Source organism: Trifolium pratense, linkage group LG5 (genome assembly GCF_020283565.1).
Source record: "Trifolium pratense cultivar HEN17-A07 linkage group LG5, ARS_RC_1.1, whole genome shotgun sequence".
Taxonomy (NCBI): Eukaryota; Viridiplantae; Streptophyta; class Magnoliopsida; order Fabales; family Fabaceae; genus Trifolium; species Trifolium pratense.
In genome coordinates this window covers 46,881,341-46,905,712 of record NC_060063.1, presented here as the reverse complement: position 1 = coordinate 46,905,712, position 24,372 = coordinate 46,881,341, and the positions used below count along the sequence as shown (strand labels likewise).

The window sequence follows — 24,372 nt, the reverse complement described above, 5'->3', positions numbered from 1 at the left end:
AAAAAAAAAAACAGGAATGATATTATTATTTTTTAAATAGTCTAGCAATTAGTATTCTTAGTATTCCACATTTTTAAGGTGATAACTGGACCTCTCTTTCTTTCTTTGTCGGCCCTAATTCTTTTTCCTTTGAGTTCTCTTCTTCCTCTGCTGGTTAGGGGGTGGTTTTAGGTATTGTTTTGCCTAAAATCATCCCTACATTTTTTTTCCTTGCTTTTGATCTAAAATAACTGATGACCACATAGATTGGATCTTTTAGTTTTTTTTCTTTTATATTTGTGATTTCGTCGTCCGAGTGCGGCGTTTGTGTTGGTCGTCGTCTTGGTACGGCATTGTTGATTTTTCGTCTTGTTGTGGTGTTCGTTTAGTTCATATTGAAAGACCATCTTCAATCAATGGTTTGGACATCAACATTGCAGATCCGGAAGCATGGACACTCCGGTGACTTTAATTCTATTATATTATTTATAGCCATTTTGTTGTTTTATGCTATTAACTTGGATGATGTAAGTTTGTTTGCATATTCATCCTTTTTATTTTTGACGATGTTGAATTTGTATTTTCAACTGATGTACTGTATCAATTATTGGAATGAATGAATATCGTTATTTTTAATATAAAAAAAGGTGATAACTAGACTATCGAAATTCGAAAGTCGACTTCTTGTATATATAAAGTAATGTCTCTGTCGAATAAGATAAATTTACGCAAGATGGAGAGGTGATATTTCATTCAAGTTGGCCTTTATTGTTGAAAAAGCGCATTTTTTAGTAGTGTAAAGACTTGGGGGCGAGAGCTATCAAATTCGTTAATTTGTAAGGTCTAAATTCGAATGAGTTTTCTTAATTATTTTTATTTGAAGTGTGTGTGAGTCTAATAATTAAATTATTTAAAAAAAATAACATATATCATTATAATTACACAAGATTAACAAAGTAAAATATGCACGAAACACCAAAATATTATGTTAAAAATACATACATGACTTTGGAAAAACATATATAGTCAAACCCACCATAGCCTAGGATATAGCCAGTTTGTATTAAATTTTTCATAGCCTTATAAAATACTTATATAGTGATAATCAAAGTAGTAAAGATGCATGTTTATTCATTCATGTGGAAATCTATCGACATATATATATAGTAGGTAATAGCTGTAATTGAAAATTAAGGTCTATGAATATGATCCTACTCTTTTTTAATTATAATAAAACATATACTCCATCCCACTACCATATGAATATATTGTTTTCCACCTTAATTAATTTATGAGTATGAGAAGTGCATATTATAATTAGTTATGCCAGTTAACAAATTCAACGACTCGAATCAGTACCTAACAATATCAAGGAAATTGTATATCTTGGCAGATGGCACGTGAAACGAAAGGTTAAATATTTATAAACATGGTTCCTTCCAATTCAAAGTATATTTTCTTTATCTTTCAACTTGATCATAGCAATTTTTTCATTGCTTAACAGTAGGTAGGAAAAATTGCACCGTGAAAAAATAAATACTCATTGGTAAATTATCCTAAAATTCCCATAAAAAATCAATCGAAGTATTGTTAGTCTTACATTGAATGGAAGTTGATTTTGTAAAATTGAGTTAAGTTCAACTCAAAATCTTAAAATGATATAAAAAAAAATTAAAATCCGTTGGACCACTTGTCATATCTTAGCTAAAATTTTAGATGAGTGACATAAGAGTTGGAGAGATGATCAATATTTCTAACAATTAATTCTTAATTCACATTATTATTTAAAAAACACCATCAAAATATAATTTTTTTTTTTATGAATTTTCTTTTGTTTCTTTGAAGAAAACAAAACTGCATGTGTACATTATTACAATTCTTAGCCAATATTTTGGACTAAAAAAATCAACATATCCTACCCAAACTCTCACCCATTTTTATCACGGATTCGACCCATGAACGACAACAACTATGTTGAGGAGTCTAGAGGTGTGTTGAGAGTATCAATGCTCCAAGACCACAGGTGAGGGAAAAGTCACATCTTCACCCAAAACCTTAAAAATATATTATGCATGTGTATACTTTAATTAATGCTTAACGCAACTTCCAACTCTAGCATTAGGGTTACACTAAATACTATTGTTAAGAGTCTAACTGGCTGGCACTAAATTGCCTTTTACATTCATAAAAAAATCTATGGGGCGTAGACGCACAAATCAGGAATTGAACTTCTAACCACATGTTTAAGAGACTCAGGTCTCTTATCAGTTGAGTCAATTCATTGTTGGTCAAATTAATTGTCTATTTTTTATATTGTGAATATGGAAATGGAAAAAATAAAAATAATAAACCATATCTTTAACCAAAAAATTTAACCATTAAAATTCTACTATACAATATATTTTTCCATACACTTCTAACAAATATTCATGCCCTAAATATGACAATATAACCTATGGGAATTTTATCTAACTGTTGTCCACCACGCCATGCAATAAGGTTGGAGCCAAATCACAATGAAAGAAGTTACACACAATTTTGGGAGAAGCCATAATGTTGCTTGCTAGCTATATATATTTTGTCATCACCTAATTATCGACAGTGTGACTCAACAGTGACCTTCGTATATAATCCACACGCATTTTTCAATATTTAACAACCATTTTCCAAAAAAGAGAGTTTGCAAAATATTTTGTATATGGGACTTATGTACATACGTAATAAAAAACAAATTTTCCTCTTGAATCTTCTTCTGGACAAAAATAAGATTCGATTCTCTGGAAATTTTGCCCATTTGCAAAAGATTTTATAGATATATGTTCCCTTTGTTTATAGAAATACACTGACGATGTAAAATAATTTTACATCTTCATCCAACAAGAACTCATTATATTATCAATTGTAAATATTTTTTTTAACCATTTTTAGAAATAATCTCGTCAAATATTATAAATAATAATAATAATAATAATAATAGTCTAATATACACAATTCTTGTATTGAACTCATTATATTTTGATCAGAAAAATATAAATTTTATTTATGTATGATTGTATGAATAATATACAAAGTGAACAAGAAAACATTTTTAAAGTTACAAAATTTGGTAGTAAATGACAAAGCGGTGGTATAAATAAAGGAACATAAAACTTTGAACTCATCCATATATTAGCAATGGACTTTCCCCAAAAACAGAAGGAAAAAGAAATACTAAATGACAAAAATACCAATAAAAAGAATGTCAAATTACCAAAATACCCTCTTGTACCTTTTTTACCCAAAAGAAGCAAAACAAAGTAAGAAGCAACAATAATTAAAATAAAAAAAAAGGTCCCAATAAGGAACTAAGGGGGGGTATAGTGAGTAAAGGAAAATACATGTAAGGAGTGGGGTGGGTGGTGGGAGGGGACAAGAACCCATTATGAACAAACGTCTTTACACACATAACATGAAAAGATCCCTTGACAATGGGGCATGCAGCAGCAAAGCCATATCGTGAGGTTTTTTTTTTTTTGGATAAATTATCATGCAACATAATACTGCAGGTAACAGTAATGCACGTCACGTAACGCATGTGCTTTGTTTCATCACCCACATGCACACTATTTTATTTCACTACTAGTAGTAGTAGCTAGTTAGTTCCTTCTCCTATTTTCTCACATTCTTATTCATGTGTGTTAATTAAAATTCGGTACGTAGTCTCATCCATCAAGTACATATTGTCTTGGTCGCGAAATATAAGTAAAAATTGATCAATAGAAATTGATGTTTCTGATATAAAACTTAGACCATTTATATTAATTGTTGACCTATTTTTATTTATATTTTGGAACATGAATTTTTTTATGTTAACTTCCAATTCCTAGAGCAACTAAACTCTCATAATTATTGTCAAAAAAGAAAAAATTCTCATAATTCGAAGGCCAACTATGAAGTGATTAAATAAAATTTAAACACCAATTGTTCCAACAAAATTCAAATTCTTCAAATATAAAATTTATTAATTACTTAAGTTCAACCTCTAATTTTTTTTTTTTTATGATCTACGCTCAACCTCTTAATGTATTAGATATTTAATCAATAAAATCACTATTTTGAGTTTTCTTGTTATAAATCAATTTTAGGTAATGCCGACAATGGCCTCTTGAAATTGTGTACATGCATTGTACTTTATATGTACCCCCTTTGCTTGAATGTGTCGTCGCTTTGTGTGAGGCTCAAAGCTACAAAAGTACAATAGGCATGCACATATATGATATATACACTAGCCATGCAATAATGCATTGAGGAAAACCTCCTAGGATTTTTTGTCCACTCTCTCTCTTTCTTAAATGTTAGTAATACAAAATAATATTATCAAAGAACACTATTAAAAAAATTGTGTTTAAATAATATTACTAACCACTTGATGTCAGAACTGACCCCCGAACTAGATTCAACTGATGGTGAAAGCCAAAAAATAACATATTAATTTCTACACAAGCCTTTAGTAATAGAAAACAACATAATATCATACCATATATGAGTAATTCATTCAAAAAAAATACCATATATCAGTACTAAATATTAAAAATAATAATATTTAGGAAAAAATTAATATAAATAATAATATTATTGATAAAATAAAATAAATATTAACCAAAGCATTATTAATTAATTATTGAATGTAGGTTGTAAATTGATATTGTGCTTTTTGAGTGTTTGTGTTTCAGATTGGGCCGAAGCCTAAGACATATAGGCCCAATAAGGAATCTGTCTTTATTTGAGACATCTCTGCCTAGTCAATAAGTATCTTGGCACAAAAAAAAAGTAACTAATGTAAATGTAGTGTATTAAAAATCAGACTAGACCGGCTGGTCGAACCGGGTGAACTCGCAATCAGAGGGTTAATTGGTCTGGTCTGGCTATCGGACCGGCCATGCTAAACTATGACCAATAATTTTTATTTTATTTTTTAACCAAACAAAGTTACTGCATTTCATTAATTATCAAAAGTTCAATACATGAAGGAATAATCTCAAATCTATGGAAACTAGTCCAAGAATTGGCCGCCCTAGCTAAAGTGTGAGCAACCGAATTCACTTATCTCCTAATAAACTTAACTTCAAAGTTCACACATGATATCATAACAAGAATAATTTCATTAACGATTGAAAGAAACTCTGAATTGTCTCGCCGTTTGGTACGAATAGCATCAATCAATACTTGAGAGTCACTTCAAATTGGACGCCTTCAAAACCTCTACTCTTAGCTTCATTCATAGCTTCAAATAATGTTCATGCTTCACCCTCCTCTGTTGACAACGTCAGTTGCTGTCACTGAGTAATTTCAACCATAAACTCACCAGAATTATTACGAAAACAAGCACCCATCGCGGTCCTACCTGCACCGACAAAAAATGTTGCATCTACATTGCACTTTAACCATCCTATACGAGGCTTTTCCCACCGATTGGTGCTGACAAGCGGAACATCATGATCATCGTTACCTTGCAACTATGACCAATAATTATTCGTTTATTAACCACTTAAATCCAATATCACTTGGTTATTATTAAATTGATTTTTATTTCATTGAAAATGTACTAATACGTCTAATTGTTATTATAAAAAATAATTTTTGAGATTATTTTTGTCCTATTTATAAGGATGCTACAACTTTTAAGGTATATTATATTGTGTTATATTTTACATTCATTTTAACTACATCAATATTATTTTCTTCTTATAACAAATTAAGAACATAGATTAGATGATATTACCCTAAAAAACGAGATTACATGATATCAACATAAAACAAAGAATAGTTAATATAATTAGTGTCCTAATTTTATTCATACTAGTATGTGTTTCATGCTAAAAGGATTACTCTCGTTTTATTTAGGGGACCATGTCCTTTCTTTCAAACTCTTTCCACCAATGAGAAAGAGAAGACTTGAGAGGAGTTTGAAAGAAGACCATGGTACCTAAATAAAACGAGAGAAATCATTACTAGCTTGAAGCACATATACTAGCTAGTATGAATAAAATTATACAAATCTCACAAAAAAAAAACAAAGAAAAAAGTGATATGAGAGAAAGAAGAAACACCCGAATATTTAGCCACGGAAAATGGAAACATACGATGAGTGCACGTTAACTATTTAAGTGAGAAAATACTGACCGATGGATTAATTGAAATTGATGGATATGATTTAGTGTCAAAATAAATTTTGACAACTGACATCAACAGATCCTGAATATATATACTTTACTACCCAAAAATTTGGATGATTTGAGACTCAAACAGAACTCTAATACACATTACCATGCTTTGTGTGGACTTGACGCCATTTTCCACTTGTCGTACTGATCTTATTTGATTAGAAGGATATGGTCGGCAACATAACATTGCGTATGTACGGTTATTTGTGACTTGAAAAGGGGTACGTAAACACTTTAATGCTAGCGTAACGTGAGAGGTTAGAGAGTAGTAGAATAGTATACATGAATCCTTTTTTGAGAAGGTGCATATATATAGGCCTCCGGTGCAAAGTCACAACCATTGATAAAAAAGTGAAAGTCGTAGAAGTCACGGTATCGTCATCAATTAATGGAGCGGCAATCAATTACATTTATTGCATTTATTAACAATAAAGTCTATTAATTACGACGTGGGACGTTACGAGTTCGCGTTATCTGCTCATACTCGTGGTAATGTCAGTCCCTTATCTTGGACCGAGCAGGGTTAATTTGAGTCTAGACCCATTATGAAATACATACACTATTTGTTTTTTTTTTTTTTTTTTGTCACATTATCTAGTGGTTAAAATTTTATTTTTAAACATAAATAAATAAGTAAAATATTTGAAGATCGAACTTCGAGCCCCTTACATATAACAAATATCGCTACTAACCGAATTATTAAGCTTCAATTGACCAAAATTGGTTCTAATTCTATGTTAAATCAACTTAAATTTCATTGTGAAAAACTAGATAATAAACATTGCAAGCCCAAAAACCTTGGCATTGTGAACTCAGATAAACTTGAATAGTAGCATGATATATAAAGCTTGAATTAGTTAAAAATTGACTTTGATAACCAAGCTTAATTGCAACCTATAGGAAAAAAAAGTTCAAATAATTGAACCGTGAATAGTGTTACTGTATATACACAATGAAAAGAGTGGAGCCCATAGAAGAGGAAATGTCTAGGAACAGGTAGACAGTTATATCAGCCCTCGATATGTACCTAATTCTTTGTTTATTTAACACTCTCTTCACAACTCAACTCACATGACCTTGTTGCACCATTTTGCAAGCTAAGTAAGTAAGTACCCATTTTCTTCTTTTAATTCATCTTTAATTATTTTTATTTTTTGCCCCTACCACGTTGGTTTTCATAATTTCATTCTTTCATCACTTTCCTTTAACGCACTTCCATGTAGATGGTACGTACAGAGGACGATGTGTATCTGGCTAATGGCTGACCATAAAATTTATTAATTTCATAATTTCACTGAAATCCATGCAACTTAATTCTATCACTATTTTCCACCAATTTGGGTAGTAGTACAAGACAACTATGCACAAAATCAAGAATTTCATTGGGCCTCAAAAGATTATTACTACTTACTACTATAAATATCTTTGGTCGTAAAAATGTGCAGTGTTCACATTTGTATGTGTACTTTGTTAAAGCTCAAGTTAAACCATATACTATAGTGAAAGTAAAAAAAAAGTACAACTAAAAAATCATTTAAAAATTCCTTTATGCATAGAAAGAAAACTATGAATCACATAAATCAAAGAGTTTATAGAAATTGTGTAAGAAACGGAAAAGAGTTTATTGAAATGATGATAGAGACTTGAGAGTGGTCACTTTTTTTTATAAGGCAAAAAATCAACACATTGTTTCATGATTACCAATTGACCAAATTGTGTGTCAAGCAACCATCTTTTGCTGCTAATTTATTGTTATATATACTACATGAACAGTTATGCAAAATGAAATTGAAGCAATCTGGTTTCCATAGTATTGATCATGGCCCATAGGTTTTTACAAAAAATGTGATCCATTTGGTCTAAAAGAAAGATAAAGACTATGATGTGTCATTTTCTTCACTTTTCTTTCTTTTATGAATAATTGTTTTCATATGAATTGATGCTTCTTAGTTATATAATATATAGAATTAATGAAATTTTACACTAAATTGATACTTCTTAAATTTTCACTCCCTATAATAATCTCTTATATGCATAAATATTAAATTAGTTTTTCTTAAGCTTATAACTCTCAAAAGAAGGGAATGTTGATAATTTAGAGGACGGTTGAAAAGTAAATAAAATCAAATGAAAAAAAAATTAGAGCTTCTGGTCCCACACTTATGCTTCGTATCATTTAAATCTCTAAGTAACTTGTTTATGAAAATATCTCTAAATGATTGAAATCAATTATTGTTGTCCATAGTTTTTTATAAGCAAAACAATTTATTACTTGAGTATAAGAGATACTCAAAACCCGATACAAAAATCATTCAAAAAAATATGTATATGACAATGTTAAGTTTTTAGATTTCGTTTGTATTAGCTTATTCAGAAAAGAGAAAGAATCATACTTGTACCTAAAAATAAAGAGAAATTGATCCTCAACTTTTATTTATTCTTATTTCCCAAAAAAAGAAGGTTATAATTCTAAATTTGCCAAATTCAGCAAGGAAAATAATCAAGAGTAGAGATTCTACAACCAAATAAAGCTCTTATGTCATCCCCTATTTTATCCCCTCACCTTAAAATTCTACATTTTCCCCCATTTAAAGGAAAAAGAGAAAATTAAAAAAAGCTACAATTCAAATTCAAATTTATATAAGACAAAAAAGAAGTACCGAAGCTGAAAATAGCTTAAACTTAAATTTAAATTTAAACTTAGAAGAAAGAAAGAAACTGCAGTCTAAATTAAATTAAACTATGCTACACTAGCACTCACTAAATAACATGCCTAAATTCTGGCCCACAATGATGATGATGATAATTGATGAAGTCATCTCCACCGTTAGATGATACGCCGAAAATTGAACTGTGACTCAGAAGTTGTTGATGCTGTGATCTTTGCATCTCTTTCTGCCTCCTTAGTTCCAAAACTTTCCTATGCGAATTCGAATGCTTAGCCGATACAAAAGTTGGACTTGCCGCCGGTCGATACTCCGGCACCAACCTACCGGACTTAAACCTAACACCGCAAGCATTGCAAAGTGTTTTCGGTCCCATTGGACCGGTTCTCCACTGCGGTGTTTTATCAGTGCCACAGTGGAGACATTTCCTTCCAGAACATTCTACATTTGGATCCTCACGTTTTTTCACTTGAACAATTTTCATCTGTTGTGGTGGCGCGTCAGGGATATGAAGTAGGCGCGTGGACCAGTCGCCTGGTGCAGCGCGTGAGCGTTTGCTCCTTGCTTTTCCAGGAAGAGGTGTTTCCGGTCCGAGAAACGACGCGTTAAAGTTCCGACCACTCTCGTCAGATGAAAACGCCGTGTGAGTGTCGGTGGAAGAGGAGGATTCTGGTGTCTGTGGTTTGACGGCGCCGGCCCCGGAGAGAAGTTGCAGTGTTTTCAATTCCTCTTCGGCGGAGTATGAATCTTCCACGAAATTCGAAAGCCATTCCAATTCCGCCATTTCATCATACTGTTATCAACCAAAATTCAAACGGAAAATTCAGTTTCACAACCAAAAATACAGTTTCATTTCATAATTAATTAACTACTGTAATAATTGTAAATAATTAATAAACATTAACGATTCAATTCGAAATTGTTCTTCAATTATCTTCAATTAGTGACATTGAAATTTGTAATTACCGGAACACAGAGTTCACCGTTGAGTTGAACATCACCGGAGAAACCATACGGAACAATTGTGCCTGAAAAGCGATTTTCGCCGCCGGAGCCAGACGAGTTACAGCTATCAACGGCGGTAACATTGGAAGAGTCGGTGGAATTACCGGCGACATTGTCGAAGAAACCGTCAGACATAATAGCATCAGCATTGGAGAAATCAAGTAAGTCATCAATGGCAAAAGACTCACAGGGCTTCTGGTCAGCACCACCACCGTGAATATGACGTTTTTCCGGTGAGAATTGGTCGATTCCGCCGTGAACTCCGGCACCGTAGTAGCCACCGACAAAGTAATCCGGTGCTTCCATTTTCGTAAAAATAAAGAGAGTGTGTGTGTGTGTGATGATGTAATTAAAAGAACGCGAAATTGTTGTGAGAGTAAAACGCAGCGTTTTGTGAAAAGAGAGAATTGTGTGGATTGTGTCTGAGAGAGAGGTGTGAGTGATGGTGGGGTTTTGAGGAGTGACACCAATGGCAATATTGTAAATTTGTAGTAATTGGAGCATCTTTTTTCATGCATATAGATACACATGTTTAATGATAATTTAATAGAGGAAGTGACTTGCAAGTTCTGTAAAGTTAATTAAAACAACTTTCATTTTATTTTTTTCTTCCTTTTTTTAGCAATTTAGATTTTCTTTAGTTTACTTTTTTTTTTTCTGAAGCAATTTTCTTTTGTTTACTTACTCTATGAGAAATGAGAGCTTTTTATTCCTTTTCTTTTTATTATTGTATCTTTCCCGTCTTTTTTTTTTACTTTCTTATAATATAATATTTAATTTCATATCCTCTTTAAGAAGAGTTGAAATTATTGTTACTATTGCTTCTTCATTTCAAATTTTCCTAATAAGGACGACTAAGGTTGCATGTGGGTACTCTTTTATTGTGAAAGACACTATGAGTAACGTTAACAATAATGAGTATCAAAGTACCGCTTAAAATTATGGGTCATGCTAACCGGTGCCTCCGGGGCACTGGTTAAGGAAACCAAAAAAGGAAATTTTAAAATTAAAAGTAATACTATTTACACTTTCGAGGCGTTGACTGCACAAACTTCAATGTGATATTACTATATTTGGTTCCTTAAACAGTGCCCCGGGCGCATTGTTTAGCATTTTCCTAAGTTTATTTTGATAAATAAAGCACAAATTTACATTGTGCAAAGAAAAAAAAAAGCAGAAATTTACATTGTGTTAACTGTTAAATGTTAATGTTAAAGTAGGACAAAATATATCATCATGAACATAAATTTTTGTTTTTGGTTAGTGCAAGTTTTGAACCAAGTACCTCAATAGATTACAAAATGACTCATCAATCAAGTGGTTATTTGGGAAATAGACATCATGAACATCATTTAATTGATAGAAATAATGTAAAATATTGGAGTCGGTCTTCAAATTTAGTATTTTTCACTTATTTATTTTAGAGATGAAAATTTGATTATTAAACAATACTCACTATACTCCTTCTTGACAAAAAAAAAAAGAAATAGACAAAAAATGATAGAGACAAGCAGAAGAAATTAGTTTATTACTCCCTCCGTCACAAATCTTCGATCTTTTTAAATTTTTAGTTTTATCTCAAAACTTTGATTCTTTTAAGAAATCAAGATAATCGAATAGAATTATAAACTTTGATAAGGAGATTGTCCATATTTAGAGTCCATAGTGCTGGAACACAAAATATATTAAAGATATAATAAAATGGAAGATTAAATAAAAAGAGGAACATTAATAAAAAATATATATATAAAAAAAAACTAATTTCATTAAAAATTTGAAATTAACTAAAAAAATAAACAATTAATTTTGTTCACAAACTATCACTTTCTCTCCAATTTAGACATTGGACTATAAAAATATGCCAAGTAGTGTCTGACTTATCATTGATTCTATGAATCTAAAAAAGTAAATTTTTTCTTATAATAAGGATTGGAGGGAGTAATATTTTGTCTATTGCTTAAGATTTGGATACATGAGTTAGAAAATAAATGACTATTAGGGAATTTAACATGTAAATGAAATGCTATACTATGTATATAATTTGAAGAGCAAATTATTATCCTAAATGTAAAAGTGCCTTTATGATGATAGTTTGGTGGTCATAGGAGGAGTAAGAGGATCGTCATATATGTCTCATTTTCCTCAAAATATATGTCATTTTAATGTATTTGAAATACACGGTGATGAAAAAATAGAGGTTATGTAATATATAAGTAAGATAACTGGTAAATTTAATGTCTTATAGTTTTTGTTGAAGATAGTGTTATAAAAGTCAATATAGTTACTTTTACTTCAATATGTTGATCCAACCGAAGTGAATCTTCTCCTCACAGCCAAACATAATGCAAGTAGACAATCTTTTTACTAACTATTGATTTTGATACAACTATTGGATTATGTGGAGAATTTGACGATTATTACATTGGATCAAGAATAATCACGTAAAGAGAATTTGACATCATTTTTCTATCAAAAATCTTAAGACATGTAAGAATCTTGTTATTTATATATATTGTTCACCATTCATTTTTTCAAGAAATATGAGAGACTTCTAAATTCTAACTTTTACTTGACACAGTGATGAATATTATATTCTTTTTATCACTAATTGAGTTCTAAATAACAAGTACATGATTTCTATATACATGAAATTTTTCAACTTATAGTTAATTAAAGGAAAAAAGTTACTCTATAAATTAAAATGAAATTCCAAGTTAATGAAATAGCACAACACACTGACTACACCTGAAGATTCTTTATCTTTTGAAGAATTTGTAAGTTAAGAAAATTGTTAATAATTTACTAAAAGTTTTTTTGTATGAAAAGTAAAAGATGAACAAAGAAAAAAGAAAGAAGAATTAGTTGATGCAATGAATAATTATCATGTGAAGTGAACAGGAATCAAAGTGTTAAACAGAAGCACAATGGTGGGCTGTCACTTAGAAAGAAAACAGCTATAGCCACAGACACACTCTGCTTACTTTCCTTAACATTTCAGTTAATTTACACATTAAAATTTTGTTACATCACTAAATTATTCCATAATTAATCCTTAATTAACAATGATTAAGAGAGTAGAAAAATTTAATGTTTCACAAATTCAACCCCTCACAAACAAATCGATCCCTTGCAGGTTTTGTCCCTGTGAGTCTTCCAATAGTGTCCAAGTTTACAGCCGGATTCCTCTGCTGCTAATAATATTATTACTTTGGGAAATGTGCAAAAAATTTAATTTATTTCATTCATTCTGATTTATTACATTAATTTAGTTCAATTAATTGTACTTTTCTACCACTGTTGCCTTATCATGGTCTCTTATTATATTCCTCTTCTCACGTTTTAGCACGATGTATACAGCTCAACTTAATCCATAAATGGCTATGATCTCATCCACGTGGCTAGTTAGTAAGAGTTTTACTTTAATCTCACCTGCTACAGTGAGAAAAATACTAGTGTTTCCATCATTGCTATTTTTCATTTTTAACTCTAATCAAGAAGCCTTTGTTATAATTTTATATCTAGGGTTAAGGTAATGGTTATATATCCTATAGTATATTCTCTCTTTTTCTCAACTAACCAAAATTAAGGTATTTGATTCTCAGCGGGTCTTTTAATGTATAGGTTAAGAGTTTTATATCAAAAGAGATGATATGAAGATATATAATTCTCACTTAAATTCATTTAAGTTAGTTTACTGGTATTTACTTGAGATTTTAGAGTTTGTTCCTATTAATGTTTCAGGTTCGATTCTCCTTGTAACTAATTTTGGTGGGTTAGTCCATACAGAGTGGAAAAAACTTTTGGCTTTAAACGAAATCTCTACAAGTGGACTTTGTGATTCAATGATTGGTTCCTCGGATTAATCTCAAGTTTACTGCAGAATTAATTCAGAATCACATTATCAATTGTTCCAATGCTAAGTTGGTTATAGTATAACCTACTTAGGTTAGCTTATAATGGTAAAGGTTTGGGTCCTTGAAGTTTGTTATTCTTAAAGTCTTAGATTCGATTACTCTTTTTATTATTTCTTGCGTTGGGTTGGTCGATATATATAGGGCAAAAAATAATCTAACTTTAAATTAACTCCCCACAAGTGGGCAGTGAATTGGTGTCCCTCAAATTAATTAATTGTTTAGTTCGAGTGTTAAAAATAGTTAGTTATATTATTTTCTTTATTAATTGAAAAAAATTGAATTTTACATAAACAGTTTATATTATATGGAGTTGAAGAACGAACCCAAAATTTCTAGCATGTTACGTAAACTCACCATTAGACTAAAGCTTGAATTTTAGATAACATTGTGGTTTTTTTTTTGTTGAAGACTGGTTAATATAGAGAAATATATATAAGGCATGGCTGAAAATATAGGAAAAACTAGTTAGATTAACAAGCTTTCGTATATTGTGATTATATATATTACCGTTTATATATGTGACTAATGAAGCTTATAACTTTAGCAAAGGAAAATATATAATTGATTTTTAATTAGGTTCTTGAGAGTTGTATATATATTTGTACCGACTTTCAGCAAATTCAAGAACATATTTATGTAAAATCATGTGGCTGCTGGTGATAGAGCAAGCATTTTACTTTAATTTTATAGTATTTTATTGTACATACATAGAATAGAATAAGATAAAACAAGAATTGAGTATGATGGATTGGGCCGGTTCATGCTATTCTGATCCCAAGGTTAATGAGCCCTCAGTAACTAGTGGATAAGGTTTCCTTACAACAATTATTACCATCACACTTTTATATCATTTAGTAATTTAATAATTTAAAATAATTTGTTCAAAAAAAAAAATCAGCTGGTTAGCTTAGTTTAATTGACAGAGACATTACATTATATATACAGGGGATTAGGGATTCGAACCCTGTGCATCCCACCTTAATGGTGAAATTTTTAATCACTAAACTACTTGACAAAAAAATATATTGTAAAGAAATACTCCTTCTCCATCCCAAATTAAAAGCAAAAAAATTTATACTTATTAAAAAAAAAAAAAAACACGGTCCCCGCAAACAAATTCAGTTGGTAGAGACATTGAAAAAACAAGAGTTCAAATTATGAGACTCCCACTTATTTGCATTAAAAGCTTTAACCACCGGGCAACTTAATTATGACTTTATACATTTTCCTTGAAATAAATTTCATGAGAAAATAAATTAAATATAATTTGTATTTAATTTCATAAAAATAGTTAAAATAAATTTGAAAAATGACAAAAATTTATTTATTTTTCTTATAAATTGAGGCAAAGAAAATTATTTTTTTATAAATTAGAACGGATGGAATAGTATAAAGATTAGGAAAACACATAGTGGTTGCTTAAATAAGAAATAATAAAAAGAAAATGTATGTGGGACTGTGGGAGTGGTTTCTCTTTATTAAGTAGTGTGTGATTAGAAAAATAGTAAGTTGCAGAGAGAGCACGCGAGAAAGGAAGAAGAGTGTGTGTTTGTGTGTCAGCTATCATGTGAGTATGCGTTATTTGTGTGAGGTTGAGTCTTCTCAATTAAGCTTGTGTTTGTGTTTGTGTTTGTGTAAGGGTTATAGTTCAAAAATAAACAAAGTTAGTTCAAAAGAGAAACAAAATTTAGCATTTAGTTTTTTCATTTTCTAGTCAAATATATAAAGAGAATAACGAATTCGAATCCGAATTTCAATATATCAAAAGTTCATGCTGTTATTAATTGAGCCTATAGTAGTTAGGATTTGATTAATGGATTATTTTTAAGTAAAACATTTTTGTTTACTATACAGAATTATTTTCTATTAAAAGGGTATTAAATATTAATTGAAGGGAAAAAAATTTGAAATTACTTCAAATTAAAATAATAAATAGAGTTGAAAATAAGTCGAGTTAATTCAAATTAAGTTTATCTTAGCTCAATTGAGATGAAAATTAGTTCAACTCAAAACTTGCGTTTGTCATGAAACTTATTTTCAACTCAAAATTTAACTTAATTCAAATTTACGAACAACTAAATTTAGTTCCATAGCTCGAATCAAATGAAACAAATAAGGATCATGCATATAAGATTAGATAATATGCATTGTAAAAAAAAAATACATGACATTGAATTTTGCTTAAAATGTACCGATATTCAATATAAATTCGATATGGAGTGTTCACCTATTTATAAAAAATAAAATTGTAAATGTATTTATTAGCTTTCAAATGACCTAAATAATAGTATCTTATTTTGACAAGTAGTAGAAGATGTGTTATTTCTTGTGAGTATTGTTCAACATAGCTTGTTGTTCACGTCTGAATACTTGTCTAATTTAAGGCCATTTTGCAAAGTAGTGTTAGAACTATGTCTTGATGTTTCCAAAAGACTGTATATTAAGGTCAAAACTCTAAGGTTTCATTAGTAAAAAAAAGTACTCTAAGGTCTTAGCTACTTTTTATATGAAAAAAAAAAATAAAAAAATAATGTTCTATTTTAAGTACAAGCTCACCTTAGTAAGGCAAAACCCTAAATTTGAGGGGTTATTTCGTTCATTGCTTCCCCACACGTGCGTACTCATCGTTCATGTCCTATTGCTAACATGGTACCACATGCACTGCACACAATAAATTATAAACGCGTTATTGAAACATGTGTGAATATGTATTCATTTCTACATTCATAGTTTTGGACCACAAAATCTTGGCCCTCGTGTTTTAGAAATAAGATTATCTACATTCAAGCTAGTGTATACCCAATGGGCCAATTGATGTTTGACATAGACCAATATTGGTATTGTTGGAGAGCTTTTTTTGGCGCCTGAGTTTTTCTTACACGCCTTCTAAAATTATAAAATATCCCTTGCGGTGTTTAAGTAGCGAATAGTGTAAAATTTTGAAAATTTCATATTATGTATTTTTTTTTCCTCAAATTTCTCATTTGTATAGCATCCGCTACTTAAATAGCGAAAAAATAAAATAGAAAACTAGAAGGATCAACGAGAAGTACGGAGGGGCCAAAATTAAGAAGTTCCCGTATTGTTGATAGCTTCTCATGCCTTCAACGTTTTTCAAACCACTTGATTTAAATTGTCTATATATTACACAATCCATACATGTGAAAAATAGTGTTTGCATAATTTTTGGTATTGTTTAGTATATTAGGGTTTTTATTTAATTTTTTTAGAGCATGGTCAGAAATTCAATGCATTGTCAATCAAAAAAAAATGTGAAAAGATATACGTTCTTGCACGAAGCCGAAAACACACCTCATGCAACATAGCACAATTTGGTTGACAAGTGAGAAAGATATATGTTGTTGCATGAAGCTGAAAGTTGCAATTTGGTTTAAGTGCTTCTTGTTTCTCTTGAAAATCATCACAAATCAGGCTTAGTTTGATGTGTTCTTCACTTAGGCGCCTTTGGAAGCAGACATACAATGTGTTACGCAAATTATATTGACTTGAGTTTAATTATACGCTTGCTCTTAGTTCATTTCGTTTAAATTCATGTCTATCCTAGCAGTAGCATGTAATGATATGGTTGTACGTCTCAATGAGACATTGTCTAAGTTGTAAGCTAGACTAACGTTTCAGTCCTGCTTGATGTAAGGTAAGAATGTTAATTTGCATCCTTGTGTGGGATGTTTGCGGGGATCGATGGAGATAAAATTTTTCCAAATGTAATTTTGAAGTCACAAATTATATGAAAAATTTGATAATATATAACTTATAAGTAAGATTATTTATAATTGCTTAAGGTTTTCTATAAAAATAGTAGGATTAAATTCACATGTCCTCTTAACCTAATGTGTTACTCCTTCCCCCAAGATGTCGTATAATTTTGGACTATGTTGTATCTTAATGGCAAAAAACCACAAGACATCCACATCAAATTAAAATCTAACAATAATAATAAATAATATTTTTTTTTGGAAATTCAGTTTCATTATAATGATTGATTAATTTAGGGCAAATCTCACTGTCCACTAGCAAGGATTCAATTGAAGTCAGAGTAAAATTTCTGTATGTTCCAATCCAACATATACTTTGAAATCTCAAACCAGATCAACCTCTAGGATATTGATAACTCACCTAAAATCGTTTATCATTGTCCATAACATAACATTTTTAGCTAAATAGATTTTTTAAAATTGTTTTAGCCTTCACTAGATTCTTTTAAAAACAAGTTGGTCCAGTCTGAGCCGTAGGTTGGATCGTAGGACCTTGTCGATTAGCCTAATATATTTCCACCCCTAATTAGTAGTCATCCCTTCAACATGTCTGCGCCTCAAAAAAGAACACATGTGCTACTAATGTTTCTCTGTTTTCCATAATTCATTTGCTCATATATGGAGTGTGGTTTATATTGAAAGTATGTGCTTAAAGAGTGTTTAATGTTTAGACAGAATAAATAAATTAGGGTTGTCTTATTTGTAAAATGTAGATAGAATAATACTTGACAAAAATTTTAATACAGTATATAACAAATTTTTAAGGTATTAATTTTTTTTTCTCTTGTATTATATTTGAAGGACAAAAGTTACTCCATTCAATTTCAAATATAAACAAAAATATTTTTTAGATTTATTAAATAATTAATAATTTTAGATAATTTGTACTTTGAACAAAAAATTATAGTGTAGTTTAGTGGGGAACGAGAATTTTAGTTTTTATTCGGTCTCTTATCCCATAATTAGTTTAATCTTGGGATAAATTATAAAATTAAACACGGGATCATTAGAATTGTCTTGTTCAAATATTTGTTTTTTTTTTAACATATCAAATACACCATGTTTTCTTTTCTCTTTTTCTTAAGATAGATAAATGAAATTGCAAGTCATTGAAAACTCAATACAGACAAAATTGAAGACCACAATATTAAGAAGTTTCACATCGATTCCGAGATGGTATCAGAGCCTCATCCACGATTCACTGGGCTGTTTGCTAACAGATTTCTGATCGGGCCACCCATTATTTATATATGCACCCAAGTCCAATAGTGTTGTACGCGAGGAGGTGTGTTAAGAAGTCTTACATCGATTGCAAGATGACCTGAAAATTTCTTTATAAATACAAGCCGGTTTTATATGGATGACGGACTAACTCTATGTACTTTTCTCTCTTTTTATAAACAGCAAGTTTATTAGTTACAATAAATGCTCAAGCCCATTCTGGTTTATGGTTTAGCGAAAACAGTATAGCCATTCTCAAAATATTTAAACCACACATGTTTTTGCCAAATTTCTGGAAATTCTTTGCCAAAAATGAATTAAAAACATGTTAATTCGAATACATGTGATTGCCACTTCTATGCTTTATAACTAGCACTATCACAATGCAGGCCAAAGCAATAGCTGCAATTGGCAATGCAATGAGCAATGACCAAACAAAGCACATCCATTTCTGAACACCTTATCATGTAGTCCTAAAATTTGTCTGACACGTCAAAACTGATTAGTGTATCTGAAAAAACACCAAAATCACGATCAATAAACGTATAAGATACCCTTTGATAAATTTATGTACTCTTTTTTATTTGTCGAATAACAAATAGTCTACTGACCAGAATTTTATCTTTTAAAATAAATTAATGAAAAATTAGTTTGATTTTCGGCCACTACAATTATAATGTTCTATCAATTGAGTTATATTCATGGAGATAAAAAAATTATATTTTATATTAATCTATCCAAAGAATAAATACTCTTCTCGAATTCAGATTTTATATCGTGCTTATAGCTAAGCTAGCCCATAGGCTACTACCAGCACATAAACTGTTAGATTTAAGCACATGGGGAGAGTTCAACCCAAAAGACTGGTCTAATAGGTGGGAGAGCCTCATGACTTAAATACCACATCAAACACTTTGATATACTCGATGTGGGACTCCTAACATAAACCCAATGGAAAAAGAGGCATTCTTACACATGATATAAGCAGAGCTTTTTATTTATTTTTTGTTACAAGGTTAAAAGAAAACAAAAGTAAAACAAAAGAAAGAAAACTAAGTCCTAAGAAATAAAGTTCCGGTCAAGACGCTCCTAAGAAGATCACTAATACCTTTCGGGAGCGTAACATGAATTCTGAGATCAGCATCAGATGAAGCCCAAACTTTGCTAAGAAAACAGCGCACTGGTTTCTTTCTCTTAGAGTGTAACAAAGAGTGATGTTGGTGTTTAATAACAGCTCCTTAATATCTTGAATTAAAAGGAAGAAAAAGAAAGAAAAAAAAAAACAGTCACCTCAATTGATATAATTTTAATTCTTTATAGTAAGTGTGCCTAAGATAAATTTATATGAGTTAGTACCCATATAAATATTTCTCATGGAAAAACTTACCTATGCAACAGCCCGATGAAAATTGCTTTTTTCGCCCCCCATGTTCCTCTTAAACCCCTCAAAAATCCCAAAATAACCTTGAATTTGGGGGGTTTAGGAAGCTATGGATCCTAGGATCCGAAATATAATATGTGTGGTTCGTGGGATCCGAAACAAGCCAATTATAGATGGGAACACGTTTTTTTTTTTTTTTGGGGGGGGGGGGGGGGGGGGGGGGGGGGGGCGAAAATTGTGCTTATACGTTGGTTTGGAGTCTACAATCCAAAACCAATTATGTTCGGATTCTGCGAACCGAAATGGTCACGAAAATCAAAGGTTTGGATCCTGCGAACCGTAATGGTCACGAAAATCATAGGTTTGGATCCTGCGAACCGAAATGGTCACTAAAATTACAGATTTGGAGTGTACAGTCCAAAATCAAGTTTTCTGCAGAATTTTTTTACAGTTTTACAGGCCAACATTATGCATGTTCGGAATTTGCTCTTTTGCACTAAATTAAAAGTTAAAAATAACCATTGTCATTACATACGATAACTTCAAACATAATCAAATAAATCACAACTTCAAACTCTAAAACGTAAATTACAACTTCAAACTTAAAAACAATTCAAGCAAAATGAGTTCGTCTTCATTTGGCTCCATCTACATTTGTCTCTCACAACTACAAGATCATCGTCATTTGTTTCCATCTTCATGTCACCTTTTTATTCTTCATGAGTTCGTCAAACTCAACCATCCGGTCCATAAATGTATCCTCCCAAGTCTCAGCCTCTGGCGCCCTATGATTTTTCCATTCCTTACAAGTTAGAGGCAGTGGACACCCAACCTTCAATTTAACATACACAAAATGGTTTGGAACCATACCAACACACATAATGCGTGCAGATGGATCCAACGGTGGACGACCATCACAAACGGAGGTTCGACCATCACAAACCCTACCTATCACAATAAATTTCAAAATTTTAAAAAGCTGTCCAGTTTGGCATGTGGGATCCGAAATGGGTTCGGATTATATGAGCCAAACGCGACTGCGATCATAAAACCATGAAAATTGAAAAAATTAACGGTTTAAAGTGCTTATTACCTCTTGTATGACTCAGATTGAGTATTGCGCCCCTCTTTGAGTGAATAAACGTTGCTTTCAAGTCTCTGATACGCCAAAAAAATCGCCCTAGCTCCAAAGCTCCCAATTGAGTGTCCAAGTGGTTATGAAAGTGCAACTTCTGAAATATAGGCTATATAGACTCTATTCGGATCCTACACACCAAATATGAGCGTTTCCGGTTGGTAGAATCCGAAATGATGCAAAATTTTAAAAATCAAAGCATTTCGGATTGTACAGTCCAAAATCAAGTTTTCCTGGGCAAATCATCAACGATGTACAAGTCAGGCATAGCCAGCCAATGACTTGTTTAAACTGGTTTTCGGATTGTATGGTCCATATCAAACAAGTTTCGGCTTCCATACTCCAAAACCGTTAAAAATAAGGACGTTCGGATTGTACAGTCCAAACCCAGGTTTTCCTGGGCAAAACATCACGTGCAAGGCAGGCATAACCAACCAATTGCTTGTTTAAACTGATTTCAGATTGTATGGACCATAACAAACAAATTTCGGATTCTAGAGTCCAAACGCATTTATAGGGTCAAAATGGTCACTTTGGGGGGCCTTGGAGGAAACAATGGGGGGAAAAAAGCAATTTTCCAGCTCGATTGCTGCTTCTTTTTGTTAAGCAACCGGCCCAAAGCCTAAAGAAAAAAAAACTACAGGAAATTTATGTGAGGTGTAGAAACGCCTTTGATATCATCAACTAGAGTTACAAACTAGCAAGTATATTTGCATATTGAAGGTTTCTCTCCCGACCCCCCTCATTTCTTTTCTACCCCCTGAATTTCCGTTTTTGCCCTTGGGGGTACTTCGGTTTATACGAACCAAATTTTTTTGTCATGCTAAAAAATTTCGGTTTATATAAACCGAAATATTGTGTTCCAAATTTTTTTCCAGCTTTCCTGCATAAATTCTGCATGAGACCCTCAACTTCCACAATTTATTTGAAATACTAAACGATGTCCGATTTGAGTAAATGACCACTCGTTAGAAAGCATAGGGTGTCAAGAATACAAATATAATTTTTGTTTTGAGGGTTAACTATCCAATTGGTTCAGTTTGACGAAATAATGGATACTGGTACAGAAACAGAGCATAAACTTTTCTCAAACTTGTAGGTAGATTTGCTCATACTATACTTAATGAAATTTAACAATTTCGGTGTCAATCTTGTAGTAAATTTTGTCTTCTTTACACTGGATAAAAAATTATTAGCATACGACTTATATTCAGAGAGCTATGATAAATTTACCACAGGTATCTCTACAACATTTTGCAGAAAATTTTCTCAAACTTGTAGGTAGATTTTCTCATACTATACTTAATGAAATTTAATAATTCCGGTGTCAATCTTGTAGTAAATTTTGTCTTCTTTACACTGGATTAAAAATCATTAGCATACGATCTATATTCAGAGAGATATGATAAATTTACCACAGGTAGCTCTACACGAATTTTCACATAAATTTTCCTTCTTTTTGGGGGGTATATGTTATTTCGGTTTATATAAACCGAATTTTTTTTCCATGTTTAAAAATTTCGGTTTATATAAACCGAAGTTTGTTGGCAAAAATTTTTCATACCGCAAGGGGCAAAATTGGATTTTTGGGGGGTAGAAAAGAAATGAGGGGGGTCGGGAGAGAAAACTTCTTGCATATTTTGTTAGCCTCCCTAAACACATGAAATTGGAGGAATAAATAAGCTCACCTTTGTGTTTGGATTAAATGGTTTGCAATTGCAAGAGTGGGCCAAATGTTTTTGCTGAATGAGTTTTACTTTTCGCACCCCCGGAATACATGCGCACCCCATGATATTCCGACATTATCCTCTCGCTATTTAGAAAGCGAGTGTGTAAATAGCAAAAATTGGGGGGGGGGGGTTCACTTTCTAGATAGCAAACTGCAGTTGAGTTCGCTTTCTAGATAGCAAATTGCAGCTGAGTTCGCTTTATAGATAGCAAACTGCAAACTGAGTTCGTTTTCTAGAATGCAAACTCTTTTTTTATGATTTTTTTTCATTCTAGGGGGTGCAGACGCTGAGTTTGAGTTAAAAATATTGTCACTCACTACATAGAGTGCGAAAAAAGTGCTTGCATCCTAGAAAGCGAGAGGGTTAGTTTAGTCATTTTTTGGGGTGACTGAGACATTTCAGGGGGTGCGAAAAGTTGGATTCTTGCTGAATTATGTGTGAAACAATATAATGGCCTAATTACAAACACATTTAGAAATTCATTCCACATTAACTTTGAAATAAATAGAGAAGTATAAACTTGATGTCTTAAGGTTTTTGGTTAAAATGTGATGTTCAATTCATTTGTATGGTTGTTCTTATCTAATGTGAATGATCCTTCAAACTTCTAAGTGAGCGAACTCATAAACCTAATGTCTTAAAGTTTTAGATGGTTCTTAAACCTAATCGGGATGACTCTCTAGACTCCTTTCATGATCCAATAAGATAAATAGATATTGTATAGTTTTAAAAATGGTTAATAAGTAGTTTAGTGTATAGTAGCTCAACTTGTTGATTTTTAATAGAAGCGATCTCTATTTTTAATATTTTGCGGATTTGGTTCTATTTTAAAATTCGAAGATCTAAGGGAACATTAACAAAATGGTTGAGATTTGGTGGTTTGAATGTTAGAGTGTGAACAAAGATACATTGCTTGAGATCCTTGAATCATATTCATAGTTAACAAGGTTTGTACCTGTTGAATGTACGGTTTCCCTAGTACTTCAAAACACATCAGGATTTGTACACTATTACACTACATGATATATTCACATTGCAACATATCATTTTCCTTTTCAAGTTGTTTTCCTCCATTGAACCTTTGTACTCTCCATAAAGGATATAAATTTGCTCTAGAGATTGGAATGTTATTGAGGGAGTTCGACTTAACTCAACACATTTCGAGCGTTATTGTGAACAACATAATCACAACAAACCACCACAATTTTTTTTGAAGCTACACTTTAGAACTTGAATGAAAATGAAATTGTGGTGTTAATGTAAATATTTTGCCAAACTCACGACTCATCCAAACAAACACTTATAAGCTAAATAATTTTCTCACCCAATCATACAGTCATTTGGATTGAACTATCCAATTTA

The 24,372-nt window shown here is 31.5% G+C and overlaps 1 protein-coding gene across 1 annotated transcript; it reads right to left on the bottom strand.

The window, feature by feature from the left end:
* Window positions 1-8,625: 8,625 nt before the first annotated feature.
* LOC123884546 (GATA transcription factor 9-like) lies at window positions 8,626-10,271 on the bottom strand. The gene is made up of 2 exons (XM_045933661.1): window positions 9,815-10,271; window positions 8,626-9,641 (listed from the first exon to the last, which is right to left on the bottom strand). Exons 1-2 carry the CDS (start codon window positions 10,157-10,159, stop codon window positions 8,943-8,945), a joined length of 1,044 nt encoding a protein of 347 aa, XP_045789617.1. The 5' UTR covers window positions 10,160-10,271; the 3' UTR covers window positions 8,626-8,942.
* Window positions 10,272-24,372: the final 14,101 nt, after the last annotated feature.

What these genes read in the sequence shown, in the direction of transcription:
- LOC123884546 (XM_045933661.1), bottom strand. Translation starts at nt 10,159, where the DNA reads ATGGAAGCACCGGATTACTTTGTCGGTGGCTACTACGGTGCCGGAGTT. An exon ending in ACGGTGAACTCTGTGTTCCG is followed by an intron (nt 9,642 to 9,814) that starts GTAATTACAAAT and finishes GGTTGATAACAG; the next exon opens with TATGATGAAATGGCGGAATT.